The sequence below is a fragment of the Halichoeres trimaculatus genome, unplaced genomic scaffold, assembly GCF_033239565.1.
Source record: "Halichoeres trimaculatus isolate MK-OKI-2021-1 unplaced genomic scaffold, fHalTri1.1 fHalTri1_scaffold_23, whole genome shotgun sequence".
Lineage (NCBI taxonomy): Eukaryota > Metazoa > Chordata > Actinopteri > Labriformes > Labridae > Halichoeres > Halichoeres trimaculatus.
The window spans coordinates 24,888,516-24,908,793 of NW_027437201.1; the positions used below are offsets into that span (position 1 = coordinate 24,888,516).

At 50.4% G+C, this 20,278-nt stretch overlaps 1 protein-coding gene across 4 annotated transcripts in view; it reads left to right on the top strand.

Moving 5' to 3' along the window:
• The first annotated feature begins 400 nt into the window (after positions 1–400).
• Positions 401–20,278, top strand: part of LOC141784837 (BAR/IMD domain-containing adapter protein 2-like) — a 68,718-nt gene continuing 48,840 nt past the window's right edge. For 3 of the 4 annotated variants that reach the window (XM_074662746.1, XM_074662747.1, XM_074662748.1), the window contains exons 1-2: positions 401–688; positions 18,136–18,211. In XM_074662746.1, coding sequence (XP_074518847.1) covers positions 611–688; positions 18,136–18,211 — 154 coding nt within the window. In that variant the 5' untranslated portion in view covers positions 401–610. Of the gene's footprint in view, positions 689–5,960; positions 5,982–18,135; positions 18,212–20,278 lie in introns of those variants that run through there. The other variant, XM_074662749.1, reaches the window with a different exon arrangement.

A 20,278-nucleotide genomic window follows, 5' to 3' on the forward strand; every position in this document is an offset into this window, starting at 1 on the left:
TCATTTGGGATTATTTTATGGAGATCCAGAAAACCAAACTCTGGTCAGTGTGGTCGGGTCAACCAGCATGTACAGAGTTTAAAAACTCTGAGGAGTATAAGCTGTGATATCTGAGGAAAAATAAACCTCATCATTTTAGCAGAAAAGCTGATGTATGGAAGCATGTCCTCTGAAGGCTTCCGTACTTTTTATCCCCACTTCCTTACTCATCTGTTAAAAGTATACCTTGTTATTGTACTTTAATCTAAATTATCAGTATGTTTATTTTCTTCACTGTATTGTGTAAAAAAAGGTATTTCGTGAGGACCCTAAAGGTAAATTCAGGCTCCATGTTTCCAGATTTCCCAGCCTCCCTGAACGCAGCACCGCCCCTCCTGAAGAGAGTCCGCCTCTGCGCTCCAACGAGACGCGCCGAGCCACTGAGAGGCTGCGTGGGGAGCCGGTGTGGGTGCAGCGGAGGACTTTCCTATAAAAGCAGGGATCCCACGGCCAGACGAGCTCGTCTCTCTCAGTCACCGACACCAGAGCCTCGAGTCCCGGCCAACAGCGGAGCTGCTCCCCCTCCACAGCCCGGAGAAGCCTTTCACCTGACCCAAGGAAGTCCCGGTCTATGGTACTTATGACTGAAGCTCCTACAAGGATGTCCCGGACCGACGAGGTGCACCGTATCACGGAGAATGTCTACAAGGTAAGAGACGGAGGGTGGGGGGTTCAGGACGAGGGGGGACACCTGCTGCTCCGGGGACGGCTGGTCTGAGGACGGGGTCTGAGGACGGCTGGTCTAAGGACGGCTGGTCTGAGGACGGGGTCTGAGGACGGGGTCTGAGGACGGCTGGTCTAAGGACGGCTGGTCTGAGGACGGCTGGTCTGAGGACGGCTGGTCTAAGGACGGGGTCTGAGGACGGCTGGTCTAAGGAGAGCTGGTCTGAGGACGGCTGGTCTAAGGAGAGCTGGTCTGAGGACGGCTGGTCTGAGGACGGCTGGTCTAAGGACGGGGTCTGAGGACGGCTGGTCTAAGGAGAGCTGGTCTGAGGAGAGCTGCTCTTAGGAGAGCTGGTCTGAGGACGGCTGGTCTAAAGAGAGCTGGTCTGAGGACGGGGTCTGAGGACGGCTGGTCTAAGGAGAGCTGGTCTGAGGACGGCTGGTCTGAGGACAGCTGGTCTGAGGAGAGCTGGTCTAAGGAGAGCTGGTCTAAGAAGAGCTGGTCTAAGGAGAGCTGGTCTAAGGACGGCTGGTCTAAAGAGAGCTGGTCCGAGGACCTGGACCACCGAGGACTCTGGGTTGACCTTAAAGGTTCTCCAGGAGAACCCTGTGTTTTTAAGACGGTTTCTAAAAGAATAAATCTGGGGTCAAACAGGAACAGATTTCTTCCTGTTTTCCTGTAAATGATGCGGATTGACTCAGATCATCTGAATTAGAAATCAATGATTAACTATTGATTTTCTTTTTAACTGATTGATGATTAAAGCGATAAATTATCAGCTGTGATTCCACAGTTTGTCAGAAGATCACCTCTCACATGTTTCCAGAAAAGTCAAACAGGAATAATAAATAACACACAGAGAGGTGACAGGGTCAGTCAGTCAGGGCTGTTTTTAGTGATTAATTAGTCTTTGACTAATGAACCTGATCAATCTGTGGAGCCAGGTGTTCCTGATCACTTCCTCAGAGCTCAGGCAGATCACTTCAGGTGTCCTCGCTCAGAGAGGAGTCTGTAAATGAGCAGATTGAAGCTGGTTATTGGTATTTAAAGGAGCATGTTCAGCTATACCTCAGTTATTCCTCCAGATGTGTGTAAATGTTAATATAAATGTTGATGTTGGTGGTGTGGCTCCTCTGACGGCTCTGCTGTGACGCTTTTCATCCAACGTTTGAAGAAAATAAACTGAGATTTGTTGCTCAGAAAGCTCGAAGCACCCTGCTCTGATGAAACCTGAGAGGTGAAGGTGACGAGCGCTCAGGTCTGTCTTTGTTGTTTCTACCACAAAGCTCCTCTTCAGCAGCTGGGTGGAGGAGGTGGTGGAGGAGGTGGTGGAGGAGGTGGTGACTCTTTAGTTTCTGTACTCTGAGCAGCTCTCGAGGCGAGGGCGAGGAGAGCAAAGGACGAAGGTTTTCTTTCCGAGAGGAAACTGCTGGGCGTCCTCTGCAGAGCCGTGCTGGGCTCACTCAGTGAGGGGTTTTAGAGGAGGGGTCAGGAGGAGGTGATGGCTCCTGTAGGAGCGGTACGCTGTGTGAGCTGTGTGAGCTGATGGGACTTCAGGCTGAGTGAGGAGGCTGTGGCAGACCGTGGAGACACTCAGGAACGCCGGCTCCTGGTGAGGGAGCAGTGAGGAGCAGGTGACCTGTGGAGGTTTTCTGTAGGCTGTTAAAAGCTGGAGCTGGAGAGAACAATAGGGAGAAGAGAGTGAGGAGGAGGAGGAGGAGGAGGAGGAGGAGGAGGAGGAGAATCTGCATTATTGTGAATGGGAGCTGGAGCTGTGTTGTGTAACAGGGCAAAGCTGTAATTGCAGATGCTAGCTCTGCTTTCAGAGGATTTTAGAGGAGCCTGCTCTCTATTTTCAGACGACTAATAAACTAAACGATCACCTTTAACGACAGAAACAGATCAGCCAATGAGACGAGGAGGAGGGTAATTACACCTGAGAGGAGCACAGAGCTCCCTGCTGGAGGGTCGAGGAGGAAAACGCCACCGCGCAGAGCTGCAGCAGCAGGTTTCTTCCTGTCATCAGCACGCAGCATCATCACAGAGTCAGCAGGAGGAGGAGAGGAGGAGAGCAGGAGCAGAGCAGGAGTAGAGCAGAGCAGGAGGAGGAGAGGAGCAGAGCAGGAGGAGAGGAAGAGGAGGAGGAGAGTGCCACTGCCAGTTTGACCCTCTGCTGGCTGCTGGCGTGGCCATCACTGCTGCAGTGGTTTTAGAGTCGAGGAGAGTGTGTGTGTGTGTGTGTGTGTGTGTGTGTGTGTGTGTGTGTGTGTGTGTGTGTGTGTGTGTGTGTGTGTGTGTGTGTGTGTGTGTGTGTGTGTGTGTGTGTGTGTGTGTGTGTGTGTGTGTGTGTTTAAAGGAAGTAACAGGTCTTTATTAATTCATTAAAGGATTGGAGGATGAAGAGACCCAGAGGTGCCAGCTGCCGTTATGTAACACTCAGATCTGTTCCTCCTGTGAGGAGCAGAGGAGGTGGAGGAGGTGGAGGAGGCGGAGGAGGTGGAGGAGGTGGAGGAGGTAAATGTCAGTGATCAGAGGATGAGAAGTGAGGATCAGGAGCAGGAGCATGAATCACTGCGTCACAGTGAAATGTCAAACACAGTCTGAGTGAACAGCTGGATCCTGATCCTCCATGAAGTCCACGTCTGATCAGGACCTGCTCCTCAGACCACACAGAGGTGGACTCAGTATTTGGATCTGGTCTGAAGTCTGGCCACAGTCTGCAGAGATCCAGGGTCTGAAGGAGTCCCAGGTCCAGGGCGCTCTGAGGGCAGCAGCTGTGAGGTGTTTACAGGCCGCAGAAGAAGGGTCCTCTGTAATGATCCCAGTTTTTGGTCTCCACATGAACCCTGAACGACCTCCCTGTGGTCCAGTTTCCCAGCAGCCCTCCTGCTGTGTCTGTCTTTGTTTCTGAGCTGCCACAGCACACTGAGTGCCGTCAGCAGCAGAGGACGGAGCTGCAACCCGCTGCTCTGCGCCTCACAGGAGCTGCATCATGTGGTTGGTGGATGACTCACAGCGGCTGATACGTGTGTGTGAGTGTGTGTGAGTGTGTGTGTGAGTGTGTGTGTGAGTGTGTGTGCGAGTGTACGTGAGTGTGGGCAGTGTCTCACGACCATGCTCTGTGCACGCCTCGCCTGTTTGTCAGCGCCGTGCTGTACAGCCCAGGCTCCCACTGTATCTGGGCGTGGAGTAAACCCCCTCTGGACTCGTTGAAGTTTCAGACGCCGGCTGTGATGTGTTCGCTGCCTGCTGACAGTGTGGGTAAACTGTGTTTCCTCAGGTTGTTGTGGTTGCTGAATAAGCACCATCTGTATGTTTGTTCAGGAGTGTTTTCAGCCGAGCGCCGTGATCCCAGCAGAGCCGCAGGCGGCGTCTGTTGAGTGAGCTGTTGGTCGGGGCGAGGCTGCTCCGTGTTTGATGAGATGAAGGAGTGGATTAAAGAAGAAACGGACGATCCAATGATTTCCTGCTTCTTTGAGCTTTAATGTGAAACTTTATCTTCAGAAACGTGCACTCAGGGAGGAGCGTGCTCATTAAACCCCCGGAGAAGATCAGGAAGTATTTGGTTAATTCAGAGGATAAATACAACCCTGTACTCTCCAAACAAAACAAGACGAATCAGAGTTTTATAAAAACACATCCTGTTTGTCCTCCTGACTCGTCCTGACTCGTCCTCGTTAGTCTGTGACACTAACAGCAAATCACACGTCAGACATTCATCAATCAGAGCTTTCTCTGTTCTAGGTTGAGGATCTGATGCCTCAGCTTAAAGACACAGTGAGGAGTTTTTAAGTGTTTCTATGGCAACACCACGCCAGCTGATGAAGTTTCGATTTCTTTATGATTTCTGTGATTAATTTTTTAGTGATGGTGGACACTGGAGCCTAACGGTCAGACAGAAAAAGGACAGAAGAGCAGAAGAAAGAGAAACAGGAGAGAGATAGAGCACAAGCTAAAGGCTAACACAGGAGCTAAAGGCTAACACAGGAGCTAAAGGCTAACACAGGTTAAAAAGAGTTAGCTTGGATCTGGGAAAAAGTTGACTTGAACAAAGAAAAGTTAAAAGAAAGATCTGATCTGCATTTGTTTCCAAAACAGTCACGTCTTCACCACAGTGTGTGTGAGACTCCAGGCCAACAGGTGGCGCTGCAGTCTGATTAAAACAGATCCTCCTCACTGTCTCTTTAACAAATGTTACATTTCGAACAGGTAACTGGGCCGGATCAGGGATATGAGGATGAAAAAGTGCAGTTAGTGAAATAAAGCGTCTTCAGCTGCAGCTCTGGACCATGAAATGAAAACACTGATGTGACCGTGTTAGAGGAACGCCGTCCTGGTCTCATGACGTGTCTTACCAAATGATTCAGCCTCTGGATGTGAGAAGCAGAAAACCTGCATCAGTTGTGCACAGGTTGCACGGTGATGAACATGACTCTGGCTACGTCTTCTGGACATTTCACCAGAGGCAGAAGTTAGGATATAAAACTCAGCTCACCCTGAGGATTATGGGTAATGTGTAGAGTAGTAAAGTGCAGCAGGAAATCTCCTTCATTTATAAGAGTCATCTTTTCAGGACATCATCAGCCAGGTGTGTGTTTGCTCCTCTGTGAGGAGGCTGGCTGTGAATCTCTGCACACCTGAATCCTTTTATCCTCATATTATCAAACTCATTTGCATGAAGTGGATTTAGCGCCTCAGCAGCATAATGAAAGGTGTTCAGTGTCAGTCTCAGCAAAACCACAGAGAGATGCTTTATTTATTTGTACTGCTGTCATCAGGGAGCGTCCTCCAGAGATTGGAGCCATGAAACGCCGTAAATATTGTGGTTTGTGGAGTCCAACCTGACACCAGGCTGAGGCAGCGCTCAGGGAGCCAAGCTACTCGTCCTCAAGAGAGGGGTTGTTGTTCACAGTGTGTGTGTGAGTGTGTGTGTGTGTGTGAGGGGTGTGAGTAATGCTGCTGAACACTTTATCCCCACAGTCCTGAGCACAATCTGTTCAGATATTTCCTCCATCTCCTCCATTTCTTCACCCTGCTGAAGAAAACACCAAACATCAGCCACAGAATCGAGCGGTTTCTGCTGATTTCATGACCGTGTCAGCTGATCACTGTGTCAGCTGATCGCCGTGTCAGCTGATCGCCACGTGCTGCGTCCTCGGAGATGTGCTGTTGGTTGTTCTCCTGAAAACACTCAGCTGTTGTTGGGGCAGAGCTCTGCAGGTGAGAGAGTCTGTGGGGAGGATCAGGCTCTGCTGCAGGGGACGGACTCAGGATGGAGGTGAACACGTTCCCCTTTCCTCCTTCCTCCTCCTTCCTCCCTTCCTCCTCCTTCCTCCTCCTTCCTCCTTCCTCCTCCTTCCTCCCTCCTCACCATGAAAGGACGGTGTCACGAGCAAACCCCGGCTCTGTCAGGGCAGATTGAGCCGCTCTGATCCTTTTGTCTTTGCTCGTCCTGGAGGTCATTTGAGGGGAAACCAAGCATCCAGCCTCTGAGCCGGAGCGGGGGAAGCGTGACAAATCCAAATGCTCTCGTCAGGCAGGATTGCTCCTCTGTGATTGTTTCAAACCAGTGATTTCTCCTCTCTGATTAGTCACACTGCTTTCACCTCCTTTGTCTCTGTCACAGCTACATCCCCAGCTTTGTGCTCCGGTCCCTGAGGAGCACTGCTCCTCCTCAGGCTGCTCCTGTTGGAGTTTCATGCCGTGTCACTGATGTTGGGGTAGCAGTGGGGTTGGTGCACGTCACTGTGACGCTGAGCGTTGGTGTCGTGGGGTGCATGAATGTGTTACGTAAGAAGAGGAGAGTGCAGCGTGTTTCTGCCCCGAGCGTCTGCTCAGTTCACAGAGATCACTGTTGTGGATCGCTGGTTGGAACATCACGTTACAACACGTCAGAGGCCGAGTTTCAGACCCCAGGTGGTCTCAGCTCTCTGTGCACCCTGTGTCTCTCGATGTGTGAGTCGAGCACACCTGGTTCCTAAAAAATTAAGATGCAAAAAGCATCGTCTGTGTGTAGCTGCAGGCGGACGCTGCTTTTCACCAACAGCTCTGTTACTCCTCGGCCTTCACGGCTGTCACGCTGCTGGCATCTTCGGCAGAGTGTTTGCAGAGCGTCAGCAGCCTCCAGCACATCTGTAAGTTATCTAACCGGAGCTGGGGGCAGCCTGGGAGGAGCTGTGGAGGAGCGATGGAGGAGCGGTGGAGGAGCAGGAGGCTGGCAGAGGATGAAAGGAAAGTTACTGGGACGGATCTCCACAGAGCAGCAGAGAGAACGATGCAGAATAAATAAAAGTGGAGCGAGGAGATCAGAGCGTGCATCCTCTGTGATTCCTCCTGACTGTAAATCCACTGCAGTGTGTGTGTGTGTGTGTGTGTGTGTGTGTGTGTGTGTGTGTGTGTGAGTGTGTGTGTGTGTGTGTGTGTGTGTGTGTGTGTGTGTGTCCTGGCTCTGCATGAAGTGACATTTAATCCTGAGTGTACGGTCAGGGAGGAGAGCAGAGGGATGGTGAGGTGTGTCTGGAGGATTTCACACCTCGTTGCTCGTTACCTGAGAGTTGAGCAACATGCTTTGAACACGCTATGCTAACACGCCTGCAAGCGTGTGCTCACCAACATATGTGTTTGTGAGAACATATGGTCTCTGACGTCGGTGCATGTAAACACAGCAGGGTTGTGTGTTGGGAATAAGATGCGTCACTCTGAGGTGATGATGATGATGATGATGGAGACTCCCCTCCTCCTCCTCCTCCTCTTCCTCCTCCTCCTCCTCCCCATCAGCTCCTGAGCTGGACGTGAGCTGAATGGAGATGGGGTGCCGTGTCACAGGGTGTGTGTGTGTGTGTGTGTGTGTGTGTGTGAGGTGGGGGTGATTCCAGCACGCCCATATATGGAGGCGGAAGTGCCCCCTCCCTCCTCTGAAGCTGACTCTGCCTCTGCTCGCTGATAAGAGCTCATCTGAAAGGGAAATTGGCTGAGTTCACACACACACACACACACACACACACACACACACACACACACACACGCACACAGATAGAGGGTGTTTTTCCTGCAGGCGTTGAGGCAGCGCGGCTGTAGCGTGGTGATGGTCACACTGACTGAGCAGGAGCAAATAACGTCCGTTCTCTGGTGAGCAGAGTAATGAGGGAGAGACGCTGAACGCTAACGGACGTGATGCAAACATCAGCTGATCACACACACATGCAGAGCGCCCTGCTCACCTTTCAAACCAGCGCTGATGTTTGGATGAAACGTCTCTGAGCGTCTGTTTGCTGCTGGCTGCAGAGTCTGTCAGAGTATTAATGAAGGAAAGATCCAGAAATCAGTGGGATCCACAGGTAGAGACGACCTGAGCTCTGAGGTCACAGAGTCCAGCTCGACCTGGTCGTAGAGCAGTCGATCAGCTGACAGCTCAGCTGATCACACCCCAACAGGAAACAGATGATAGGAGCTCATGGCCTCTTCTTCCTGTTTCCACTGGCGTCCAGGTCTGACGGACTGATAACTCAGATTTTTGTTTCTCTCCCATTTCTCTTTTTGCATTTTGAGACTCTTCGTCCAACTTTTTTAAGACCCATCAGAGCAAAACATAAAGTCAGACCATGTTTAGCTGGTCTTATTCTAATCAGGATGTATGGTCTTGGTTCTGCACCTCGGGGCTCTTTGCTGCTGCTCTCCCTGCCTGTCCCACTGAATGTAACTTCTTTCTTTGCAGTCCTGACTGTTCTGGTGTTTTTGCACAGCTTGCATTAAAGCAAATTATAAATTAACAAACTAATAGCCTAAATCTTTTTTATGAGAAACTGTACTTAACTGTGTTTTTTCAACATGCCAACTTAAAGAATGTATAAATTCCCATTTTACCACCTTAAAAATGCTGATTTATCCATTTTTTTCTCAAGGGAAGCTCGATAACTGATCAGTAACTGAGCCATCTACTGATCCGTGTCTCACAGGCTTAAACCATGTGTTTAATTTGTCGCTCAGATCAGTTTCAGTCCAGAGTCAGAGCAGCAGCTCAGACGCTGGCATCAAAGTGTGTAAACACGGTGAATCTGACGATCTTAAGACGTCGCTCTGGAGATAAAAGAACTAATCAGACCCTCAGGGTTTCATCCAGACGACTGTTCAAAGCGTCTGCGTTACGTGAAGAGAAACAGGAAGCTGAATGTGTTGAAGCTAAAACTACAGACGCTGAGTTTACAGGCAGAAAATGTTCAGAGCACACTGAGCATGTTAATGGAGGAGATGTGTGTGTGTGTGTGTGTGTGTGTGTGCTGAGCTGTGTGCAGGTCGCTGTGAATCAGATGTAAAAAATTACTGAACATTTAAACCTTTGATTTCTCAGGTTTCGTTGGTGCAGTCTCTCCTCCTGTCAGGGTTCATGTCAGAGAAACACAGACAGGACTAAACAGACGTGACTTACACACACACACACACACACACACACACACACACACACACACACACACACACACACACACACACATACACACACACACACATACACACACGCACACACACACACACACACACACAGGTGAGGCTCAGAATAAGGTGGACTGTTGGTTGAAGCTGAGCTGTGACTGAAAACATCTTGTGGTGACGATAAATTGCTCCTCGTGTGAGAGTGATGAGTGTTTACACACCAGCTGACACCGCTACACGCTGAGAAATGACACACACACACACACACACACACACACACACACACACACACACACACACACACACACACACACACACAGTTAAACTTGATGACGAGGAGTCACCTTGACTTGTGAGTTGTTGCCAAACACACCTGAGCGCTGCATGGGCCCTGCCTGTTTCCAAGGCTACCACCTCCAGCAGGTGACCTTTGGTGTGTGTGTGTGTGTGTGTGTGTGTGTGTTTAAGTGTGTATCCTTCACACACACTCATGTATAAACAGCAGAGGGCTGAGCTGAACTTATGGTCATAGACTCTGACTCTGATGTGTTTGAGGGAGGAGCTCATCCTTCCTCCTCCTCTTCTTCTTCTTCTTCTTCTTCTTCTTCTTCTTCTGTTTTTTAGTGGTAGCTTCCTGTGAGACTCTGTGTGACTGATCGTCACGCTGTGTCTCTTCACGTGTTGAATTCTTGCTGTGAAGCAGAGGAAGTGACCTGATTTATCGTCATGTGACTGAGCTTAGGCGTGTGGCAGCATAAATGCTCACTTTCGTTTTTTAAGGAGGTTTTAGTTTGCATTACTTTTGGCGCCCCCTGTGGACAGAGTGGTACCTCCTCTCTTTGCAGATCCTTGTTTTCTGTGCAGGGTTTGCCATGTTTGATTATAAATGTGAGGAAGAATCTGATTGGCCGCCCAAGCTGCTTCCTGAGACTCCTGGAGAGAGGTGTGAGTTTTCAGGGACCAGCTCTCAGAGGAATCTGTCTGCTCTGTTCCTCCAGGACGATCTCTCTCTGTTATTTTTATTTCTGGGTCTCTGTCCGTCCCTGCGCCTCCTGCTGTGTGCCGGGGCTGCCAGGCCCCTTCATGCCGGTTAATCTGCTTGGCAGCGAGCAGCGCAGCACGGCGCAGCGGGCTCTAATGGTGCCACATGGCTGGCTCGGCTTTACAGTAATTTACGCCCCAACATGATACGAAGCTGCTGCTGTTTGTGTAGGCGCTGACTCACCCCACACACACACACACACACACACACTCTCAGTCTCATAGGTCTGCTCAGACAGCCCTCTCCACAGCGTCTTGGCAGATCCAGCGAGGTCAGGTTGTTCTTCACGCTGCTGTTTTCTCCTCTTTGTTCGGCGCTCGCTCTGGGTGAACTCACCTGAGTAGGAGGCAGATCTGCTCCAGTGAGCCCACGTCAGCGCTGCTGCAGCTCTGGCTTAAACATTTCTGGACAGTTTCTGATGCTAATTCAACTTTTTAAGTGTCTGGAGATTTAACTCTACAAACATTTCTCTGTTTTTACTTCGTAGCTCTGAAATCTCCCAAACCAGAGATAAAAACAAGTCTGTAAACTCCAGTTTGAGGTGGTAACACCATCTTCACCTTTTTTACCAAACTCTTGGTAAGCCTTACTGAACTCTGTGCTGTCAGGTTGTTTTTCCCACCTGTGTTAGACTCTGTGGAGGATCTGGACTCAGTTTTTCAGTGTGTGTATTAGAGCTGCACGATTATCGCAATGGCAATGGCAATGTCAGCACATGCAATTCAGATTTTTCTCCATGGTAACCAAGCAAGTCTGTAGACTCATCATGACACAACTTTTTTTATTAAATCGCAAGCACAATCGCAATATTGTCCACCTAATCACAAATTGCACCTTTTCCCCAAATCGTGCAGCACTAGTGTTTATTTATCAGCATCAAACCTCAGCTCGTCATCCATGGCTTTAATAACCTCTGGCTCCGTCTCCCATCACTCATGGGTCACAGGAAGTGATGACGTCACTCTGATGGAGCTGTTAACCCAGTTGTTAACCCAGGTGTTGACCCAGGTGTTGACCCAGGTGTTAACCCAGTTGTTAACCCAGGTGTTAACCCAGGTGTTGACCCAGGTGCGTAGGGCAGCTGCTGCTTCGTTCAGTCTGTCCTCTAACAATCCTTGAGGTCACTGACAGTGAAATGCTTCGATCTTTTATGAAAAAGATCTTCCTCCGCTCTTCTTCTCCTCTTCCTCTGCTCTTCTTCTCCTCTTCCTCTGCTCTTCCTCTGCTCTTCCTCTGCTCTTCCTCTGCTCTTCCTCTGCTCTTCTTCTGCTCTTCCTCTGCTCTTCCTCTGCTCTTCCTCTGCTCTTCCTCTGCTCTTCTTCTCCTCTTCCTCTGCTCTTCCTCTGCTCTTCCTCTGCTCTTCTTCTCCTCTTCTTCTGCTCTTCCTCTGCTCTTCCTCTGCTCTTCCTCTGCTCTTCCTCTGCTCTTCTTCTGCTCGTCCTCTGCTCTTCCTCTGCTCTTCCTCTGCTCTTCCTCTGCTCTTCCTCTGCTCTTCTTCTCCTCTTCCTCTGCTCTTCCTCTGCTCTTCCTCTGCTCTTCTTCTCCTCTTCTTCTCCTCTTCCTCTGCTCTTCTTCTCCTCTTCTTCTCCTCTTCCTCTGCTCTTCCTCTGCTCTTCTTCTGCTCTTCCTCTGCTCTTCCTCTGCTCTTCTTCTGCTCTTCTTCTCCTCTTCTTCACGCCAAAGTTTCCCAGACACACACACACACAACTTCTCACACTCCTCAGAAACGATCTCAGGCTGAAACCTTCGTCCTGGAGCAGCTGACATGGCAGCCAGTCCTCGCCGAGTGTTCACTGACACAGACAGGGTTTTATTTCCCACGCTGAACACCTGCCTCACCAACCTGCTGGAAACTCCTCCAGCCACAAGACGAGTCTTTTCTGCTCCTGGAGATGAATATTTCAGGCGCCTGCCTGCTCGGGACATGTCGGTCTGAGCTGGAGCACGGTGCACTGTGTGTGGGTGTGTGTGTGTGTGTGTGTGTGACTTCTCGTGGTGCATCCTGCAGAGATATTTCTGAAACTTTGAGCTTGTCCCTGTGTCTCCTCTCCGTGGTTCCTCTGACACGTCACTGTCAGAAACATGTTTGTAAATCTGTGAAAACGAGTCGACCCGTGGCAGCTCCTCAGGCGTCCTGTCAGTACGTCATGCTACCAGTCTTTACTCCTAGCTGACTGAAGAGCTAGGCTATACAAAAAGAGGCTAACACACACAGGCTAACGAAACGATCAAACCAGGAAGCGTCTTTTTCAGCCAACAGGTTAAAATCCTGGACTGATTCAGACTAATAACTTCTTGTTGATCTGATCAACTTTAAAAGTCAAATCAGAGAAAACGCTCGTAAAAACATTTGAGTTTTTGTTTCTCTCCTCAGCGAACAGCCTGAAACGTGATGATGAAACCTGGAGAAACAGCCAATCCTCAGATTTCATCCGCCTGCAGATTATCTGTCCTGATTTCATCCTGATGAATGATTTATCTGTTATTTGTCTTCTGATAAATGAATCAATCCCCTCACTGAGTCACCGTGTCAGCGCTGTATAATCAGACACGTTATGTAAATATGAGAATATCCACCTGCTGGTTACAGCGGCGTGTTTCACACCTCCTGATTCGACGACATCAGATCCTTCATCGTGAACTTAAAGTCTCACCCTCAGGTCTCACTTCATCACATTATGTGTGTAATGTTCCTGCCCTCGCCGCGGCCTCAGACACGCCGCGGCCTCAGACACGCCGCGGCCTCAGACACGCCGCGGCCTCAGACACGCCGCACGCTTCATTAGAAAGTGTAAAGTAATTATGGTGGCATTTCAGCGGCTGCTGTCAGGGAGTCACGGCGCTCAGAAAACGCCGCCTCAGTGACACCAGAGCTGCAAAAGAGCGTGGAATAAACAGCCTATCATCATCATCATCATCAGTGTGAGGATCAGTAAACAGGAAGCTGCTTCATCTCTGTTTGGATCTGGATGACTGGTCAAACAGAGCTGAACACAAACTTCTTTATCTCTGCGTCTCTGTGTCTCGTTGTTTCCCTCCTCAGCTGTTTCCTCCAGAGATGAAGCTCAACGCGCAGATCATCCCCAAAAACCTGCAACGTGACGGCACAATCCGGCCATTGTGGTGAAGTTTGGAGCTTTTATTTTGGAGGTGATTAGTGAGTGATTTACAGCACATGACCAGGGCGCGCAGGCCGAGTGAGACAAAGCGGCGTTTGCTCGGTAATCCCGCTCATTTCCACAAACGCCCTGAAATACGGTCTTTCATTCAGAGGAATGCTAATCAGCCTCAGCCCCTGTTGCTCAAGGAGCCAGCTCAGCTGATTGAGCGTGGATTAAAGCAGAGTTTATAATCTCATTAAATCATCCCTAAACCGCAGGAGCGCGCTGCGGCGAGGGCCGGGCTCAGGGATTGGCTCAGCGTGTCCGTGTGCGGCGTGGCGCTGATGGTGATGGACGGGGGCAGTGGCATTTCAGGGTCGATTAGACGAGGCTTTTCATGGCTGTAACGTGATCTGTGAGTGTGAAGAACAGGGGCTGACACTTTAAGAGCAGACTCATGATGAGGAAGAGGAAGAGGAAGAGGAAGAGGAAGAGGAAGAGGAAGAGGAAGAGGAAGAGGAACTTCTGCTCCGTCTGTGTCAGAGGGAAACTAAACAGGCCAAAGTTTTATCAACAAAAACTCATGACTCTCCCTCCCTGATTGGAAAAAATAAATCTTATAATTTTATTTTAAACTCTGACGTTTTTTCTGATCCTTGACCAAAGTTTAACCAGCAGCTTCAAACTATTCACGTGTTTTAACCTGAGGAAATAAACGTTTCCTCCAACATCCATCAACCTGAGTCCGAGCTCATCAGGCTGACGGCACAGGGGGAGAAACTTCTGGTCCTGATGGACGCAGCCTCTGACCAATGAGGAGAGTCTCAAACAGACCATGTGAGGGGTGGGAGGAGTCAGTCAGTCTGACCTGCAGGGCTCAGGGTCCCTGAGGCGTCCAGGTCTCAGAGAGAGGGTGGGTCAAAGCGCTGCAGGGTACCACACTGACAGAGGAGGAGAGGATGGACTCTGTGAGGTGTAGAAGTCCACCATCATGATCTTTAGAAAGTACATCAATCAATCAATCAATCAATCAATCAATCAATCAATCAATCAATCAATCAGTATTTATTGATAAAGCACCAAATTATAAGAAACATTATCTCAGGAAACATGAAGGTTAAAAACATGTTATGAGCAGAAACCCTGAATCAAGACGAGGTAAGAAGTCTGATCTGATCTCAACCCGAGAGGAGAGGAACAGCTTCCCTTTAACAGGCAGAAACCTCGGACAGGACCAGACCCGGGTCAGACAGAGACCTGAGGAGGTGATGATCAGCTCCTTGTGGACCCCTACAGTCCACAGGAAGTGACGGACTCCACTGTGACCACAGATTCAGTGACGGTCCAGTCTGGTGGGACGCTGTGTTTTCCTAAAATCCACCTCCTCCACTGTCTTCAGAGCTCGAGGTTGTTTTCAGATCGTCAGGCTCCACCTGTGGACAGACTCACCCCCACCCTGTGAGGGTGGACTTTGGACTGGACCAGGGCCCCTGTTTCAGTCTTTACTGAGCCCAAACTGAGCTGATCTGCTCCATGTCAGTGCCCTGTGTTCTCCTCATTTCAACTCTCTAGAAGAAGTAAACTTATCAGTGAACAACATTTTGCTACATGTGTAAAGTGAGGAGAAACTCTGAGTTGACAGAGTCCGGATGTTTCCAAACGTGAAGTTCGTCTGATCCAGGTCAAAAGTTTACTGTGGAGCAGAAATCGAAGCAGAGCCTCTCGTCTCCTCTGAAGTGACACCGCTCTCTTGTTTCTGTCGTCTGAACTATTTCAACAACCACTTCTCAACAACCACTTCTGTGTGAGCCAGGGAATGAGAAGCATGTGGATGAGCCCGTATCGCAGCGGTTACGTAACGCCTCTCATGGCTGAATAAGTCATGAAACACATGAACGTGCACATTCCCAGCTCTCCATGCTCTCTGTTTGTTCCTCTCGTTGTCTTTCTCTCTTCGTGCCGAGCTCAGTCCCAGCCCCGATCACCGTGGAGCTCTTCTCCTGAGTTTGTTGAGCAGCCGACGCCTTATGTAACAGCAGACGTACCCAGAGACGCAGCGCCAGGCGAGGGGAGTAAAAATAGGTTTGTTTGTCCCCAGAACGGAGCAGAGAAACTCCACCAACCTCTCTGTTTCATCAGAGTTTGTGAGCAGAAAGTTTCCCAGCAGGGTGCTTTAGATCAGGAACACGTCTCCATCCTGAAACCAGAGGATCAGGATCCTTCTGATGTATTTAACATGAGCTCCTCCTCCTCCTCCTCCTCCTCCTCCTCCTCAAACCAAGCTGTGTTTCTCACCTGGTCTGAACACCCTGAAGCTGCCGTGTTTATTTCCTCTGCCGGGCTCTCGGCCTATTTGTCTTGCCCCCTGCGTTGTCCTGCCCTACTTCTCCTCCTTTTTCTGAAGTGATGATGAAGTTTGGGCGCCAAGGTGACTGTTGTGCGTCAGCCGGCGGACATTAGCAGGCGCCTGTGGTAGCGAGCGGCCTCAGAAAGATGTGTGTGTCAGCCTGAAGTGTACCCTGGACTCTGCCTTCTGCTCCGTCTGTTGTCCTCCCTCTGACGTTCCTCCTCGGGGAAATAATAAAGTGTTTCACCCAAACATCCCTCTTCCTCGGAGCGGCTCGTCAGAGGAGGGAGCAGAAAGTGAAAGCTCGGCTAATGAGCTCCAACAGCTGCCTCCATCTTGGCTCTGTGCTCCTCGCAGACGCACGCCGTCAGACATCTTCGTCTTTGGAAATCTGTCTGCAGCTCTGCCAGCTGATCACTGATGCTACAGGAGAATAAACCTTCCTTTGTCCTCCTCCATCTCTCTCCTCTGTCTCTGCTCCTCCTTCACCTTCCCCTGCTCCTCCGTCCTTGGCTGCGTGTCGGGGAGTCATGCCTTTTCAGAGTTGTTCGGGGAGTCAAAGGGAGAGCGTGTGTTTAAAGCCGAGGTGCAGGAGGAGGGAAAGGGCAGCCTGATGGAGGGGGAGGCTGACTCACTGCAGACACAGACAGTAAAAGTCATTACACGCTTTCTCTTGACTTTTCCTCCACTTCTTAACGAGGCCTGAGCTCGTTACCGCCAGCTGCTGTGGACACACGCTGCTCAGAGACTCCTCATCATCAGCTGCTAAAGACGAAGAATTAGACACAGATAAAGCTTCAGAAACATGTGGGTCTGTTCCTTAGCAACTCCTTCACCAGTCACTGAAACAGTGGATCTATCATCTGGATGGACTGTGGTCCAGACGGTTCAGATGATCAGATGAAGCTAAACACTGAAACAGTTCATCACCCACTTCAGGCAGAGACGTCCTGATGAAGTTATTTTATACTGATACTGATCCTTTTCTCTGATTAACCCGTACTCTGTGGGTGATTCCCGTGTGAATGATGAATCGTGTTTGTTGTAACAAAGTGAGTTTTGTTGGCGCCTCCTGGAGGACATGTTTGCAACGTGGTTTGATTTACAGCAGCCGTAAAGCGTGACGGTGCTGAAAACATGAGACAAATGGATCATACCCGATTGCGTAACGAAATCTGATGCTTTCCGATCCTTCAAGAACAGATATATCTGATTTCAGTCTGCAGGAGTTTGGGTAACTTGTCAGTAAACACAACACTCAAACTGGGCTCCTCCTCTTAGGCTCAGTGCCAGCGGCAGCCCACACCCACAGCCTCTGACCGTTACTACGTGAACACACTCACTATCCAAAAAAACACCTGTAGCATCACGCTTCATCGTGGTAGAGACTCAAGAGCTGTGCACCAGACTTAGCATGTTAGCACAAGCTAATCACAGGTATTTGACACATACCTGGTTAGCAGAAAGCTAACTCATGCTGCTCTTCGTCCCGTGTTGCTCTCCAAATTCCTGAAAGCGAGTGAAAGTCCAGCCAAGCTTCGATCTTCGTTAATAGGAAAAAGCTAATGTTTGTTTCCCTGTGGTTGTGTTTTTCCTCCTCTATGCTACGTTTGCTGTGATAGCGATTAGCTTCTTCCACTCATTAATCAACTGGGCACGCTATGATTGGCTGAGGTAACCACACCAAGAAACATTCAGAAACAACCAAAACTCCAACATCCAGGCAGAGGAGGGGGTTGAGGCAGACACAGACACTGACACACATGTAAAAAGGCCCAGTAACCCTAACCCTAACCCTAACCCTGACGATTGAGCAGAATTATTCCTCTAAAAGTTGATATTTTATTTTTTAGGAAAGTCCATTAAAGGTGTCTGTCATAGATTATTTTTTACATTCATCTTCCTGTCGTCACTAAACTTGTTACAGTAACAGTCACATTTCTCCTCCTGTATCAGAAGCTTGACTCCATAAATCCTTACTAACATGCAGACAGGAAGTCCCTGAGAGGTTATTAAAGTGCATCCTGTGGTTTTAGCTCTCACTGTTAGCTTCTTTCTTCTCTTTGTTCCTGAGGTTTGATGACACAGTGGCTCTAAAGGTGAATTTGCACAGACTGACCCTTTAAAAAAGCAATTAGCAGGAGCAGCGTGTCAGAGTTTGCTGAGTGTTTGGAGGGACAGGTCTGCTGCTGGGTTCATGGAGCGAGCCGCTGAGAGGAGGTTTGGTTTTAAAGGAGGGAGTGAGGGAGGTGAGAGGGAGCACACACACACCCCTGGGTGACTAGTCCTCCCTCTTTTTTCTGTCTCCTCTCCTCCTCTCCTCCTCTCCTCTGGTCTGAGCTGTGAGCTTGAGATGAATGCTCTGGTCCTCCTCCTGTCCTCCTCCTGTCCTCCTCCTGGTTGGCTCAGCTGACTCTGCCGTGATGCCCCAGTAAAAAGTGGCACTCGGTCAGCGCGGCTCTGGAGTGTTTGCATCGTTCCTGCCTCTCTGAACACTGATCTCTCTCTCTTTCAGTCCATCATGGAGCAGTTCAACCCGTGTCTGAGGAACTTCATCGCCATGGGGAAGAGCTACGAGAAGGCGCTGACCAGTGAGTACAGCCCCGTCCTCCTCCTCCTCCTCCTCCTCTCTCTGTCCTCGTCCCCTGTCATCCCTCTCGTCCCTCTCGTCCCTCTCGTCCCTCTCGTCCGTCCAGTCGTCCAGGCAGAGGGCACACTGACCCGACACTTGGCTCTGACTCGTCTCATCTCAGGACAGATTATCAGCTGTTGTTTGTGTCGGCATCGAGCCAAAGTCCTGTCCAGGATCTTTTTGTCTCCTGTAAACTCTGTGCTGTTTGGGATCAGACCCAGAGGAGCTGTTGTGAAAGTGACAGCAGGACAGGAAGTGAAAAGCTGGTCCCAGTCGTGTTCCCTGAAGGACTTTGCTCATCAGAGGCGACACTCGGGGTTAACTCCTCTGACTGTTCCTCTGAGATGCCGTCCATGTCCTCGTCTCTGTCCCTCCGCCTCCAGCTCATTGATCCTCAGTGTCTGCCTCAGCTCTTCTTCCTCATTGCTTTGTGTGGCTTTGTTCGGTCCTCAGTGTGTGTGTGTGTGTGTGTGTGTGTGTGAGAGTGAAAGACGTTTTGAGGAGTGTGTGCTGCTCCGGCTCAAGGTTAAAGACGAAAGCTCTGAAAGGTGTTTGGGGAGCTAAGTGGAGCATTAGCCAATGGGAAGTGGAGCAGGAGGCGTCGTGGGGATGATGGCGGCTCCCAGCGGGCGAGGAAACCAGAACAAATCAAGACGGTATCCAGGACAAGATGAGTGAAATATTAAGAAACGCTCAAAGACTCAGATGAGGTTTGACACAAACAGACGTGGAAAGAAACCTGCAGCTGATCAGCGCTGCAGGAAAATCAGAACAGGAACATGCTCCCAAACTTCAGAGCGTGTTGAGCTCGTGTTGATAAGAAAGCCTCTCCACGGCTCAGCTCTTACTGACGTTATCAGATCGTTCTCATGCTGCAGCCGTGCCTCGTTGGTATGCAGCGTGCACGCCGTGGAGCACGCCGTGCAGCACGCTGTGCAGCAGGGCTCTCCTTTCTGTGCTCGGAGGGGAAATGCAGGGAAGACTCAGCAGCTCACAAGACGAGCGAAGGAGGCCTCACCCCGCGCTGAGAGATACGCTAAAAATAGCTCTGCAGCTCCCTGAGAGGGGATTACACTTCATCAACGCCAGGCAGCACACACGCAGCAGCAGCACACACGCAGCAGCAGCACACACGCAGCAGCACAGAGAGAGCAGCACACACGCAGCACAGAGAGAGCAGCACACACGCGGCACAGAGAGAGCAGCACACACGCAGCACAGAGAGAGCAGCACACACGCAGCAGCAGCACACACGCAGCACAGAGAGAGCAGCACACAGGGAGCAGCACACACGCAGCAGCAGCACAGAGAGAGCAGCACACAGACAGCAGCACACAGACAGCAGCACACAGACAGCAGCACACAGACAGCAGCACACACGCAGCAGCAGCACAGAGAGAGCAGCACACACGCAGCAGCAGCACACACGCAGCACAGAGAGAGCAGCACACGCAGCAGCAGCACACACGCAGCAGTAGCAGCACACACGCAGCAGCGCAGAGAGAGCGGCACACACGCAGCAGCACACAGGCAGCAGCACACGCAGCAGCACACACACAGCACAGAGAGAGTAGCAGCACACACAGCTGCACACACAGCAGCACAGAGAGAGCAGAACACTGGCAGCAGCACACAGGCAGCAGCACACACGCAGCACAGAGAAAACAGCATACAGACAGCGGCATACACACAGCAGCACACACGCAGCAGCACACAGGCATCAGCACACGCAGCAGCACACATGCAGCAGCACACAGACAGCAGCACACAGACAGCAGCACACAGACAGCAGCACACACGCAGCAGCACACAGACAGCAGCACACAGACAGCAGCACACAGACAGCAGCACACAGACAGCAGCACACAGACAGCAGCACACAGACAGCAGCACACAGGCAGGGTCAGACCGAGGGCTTTAGAGTCTTATTGTGGTGTCAGGTTTTTTATTTATCTGTGTGAAAACCTGAAGAGGTGGAGGAGAGGAGGACCTTCAGGAGCTTTGGGTGTGAGTGGAGTGGATGTGG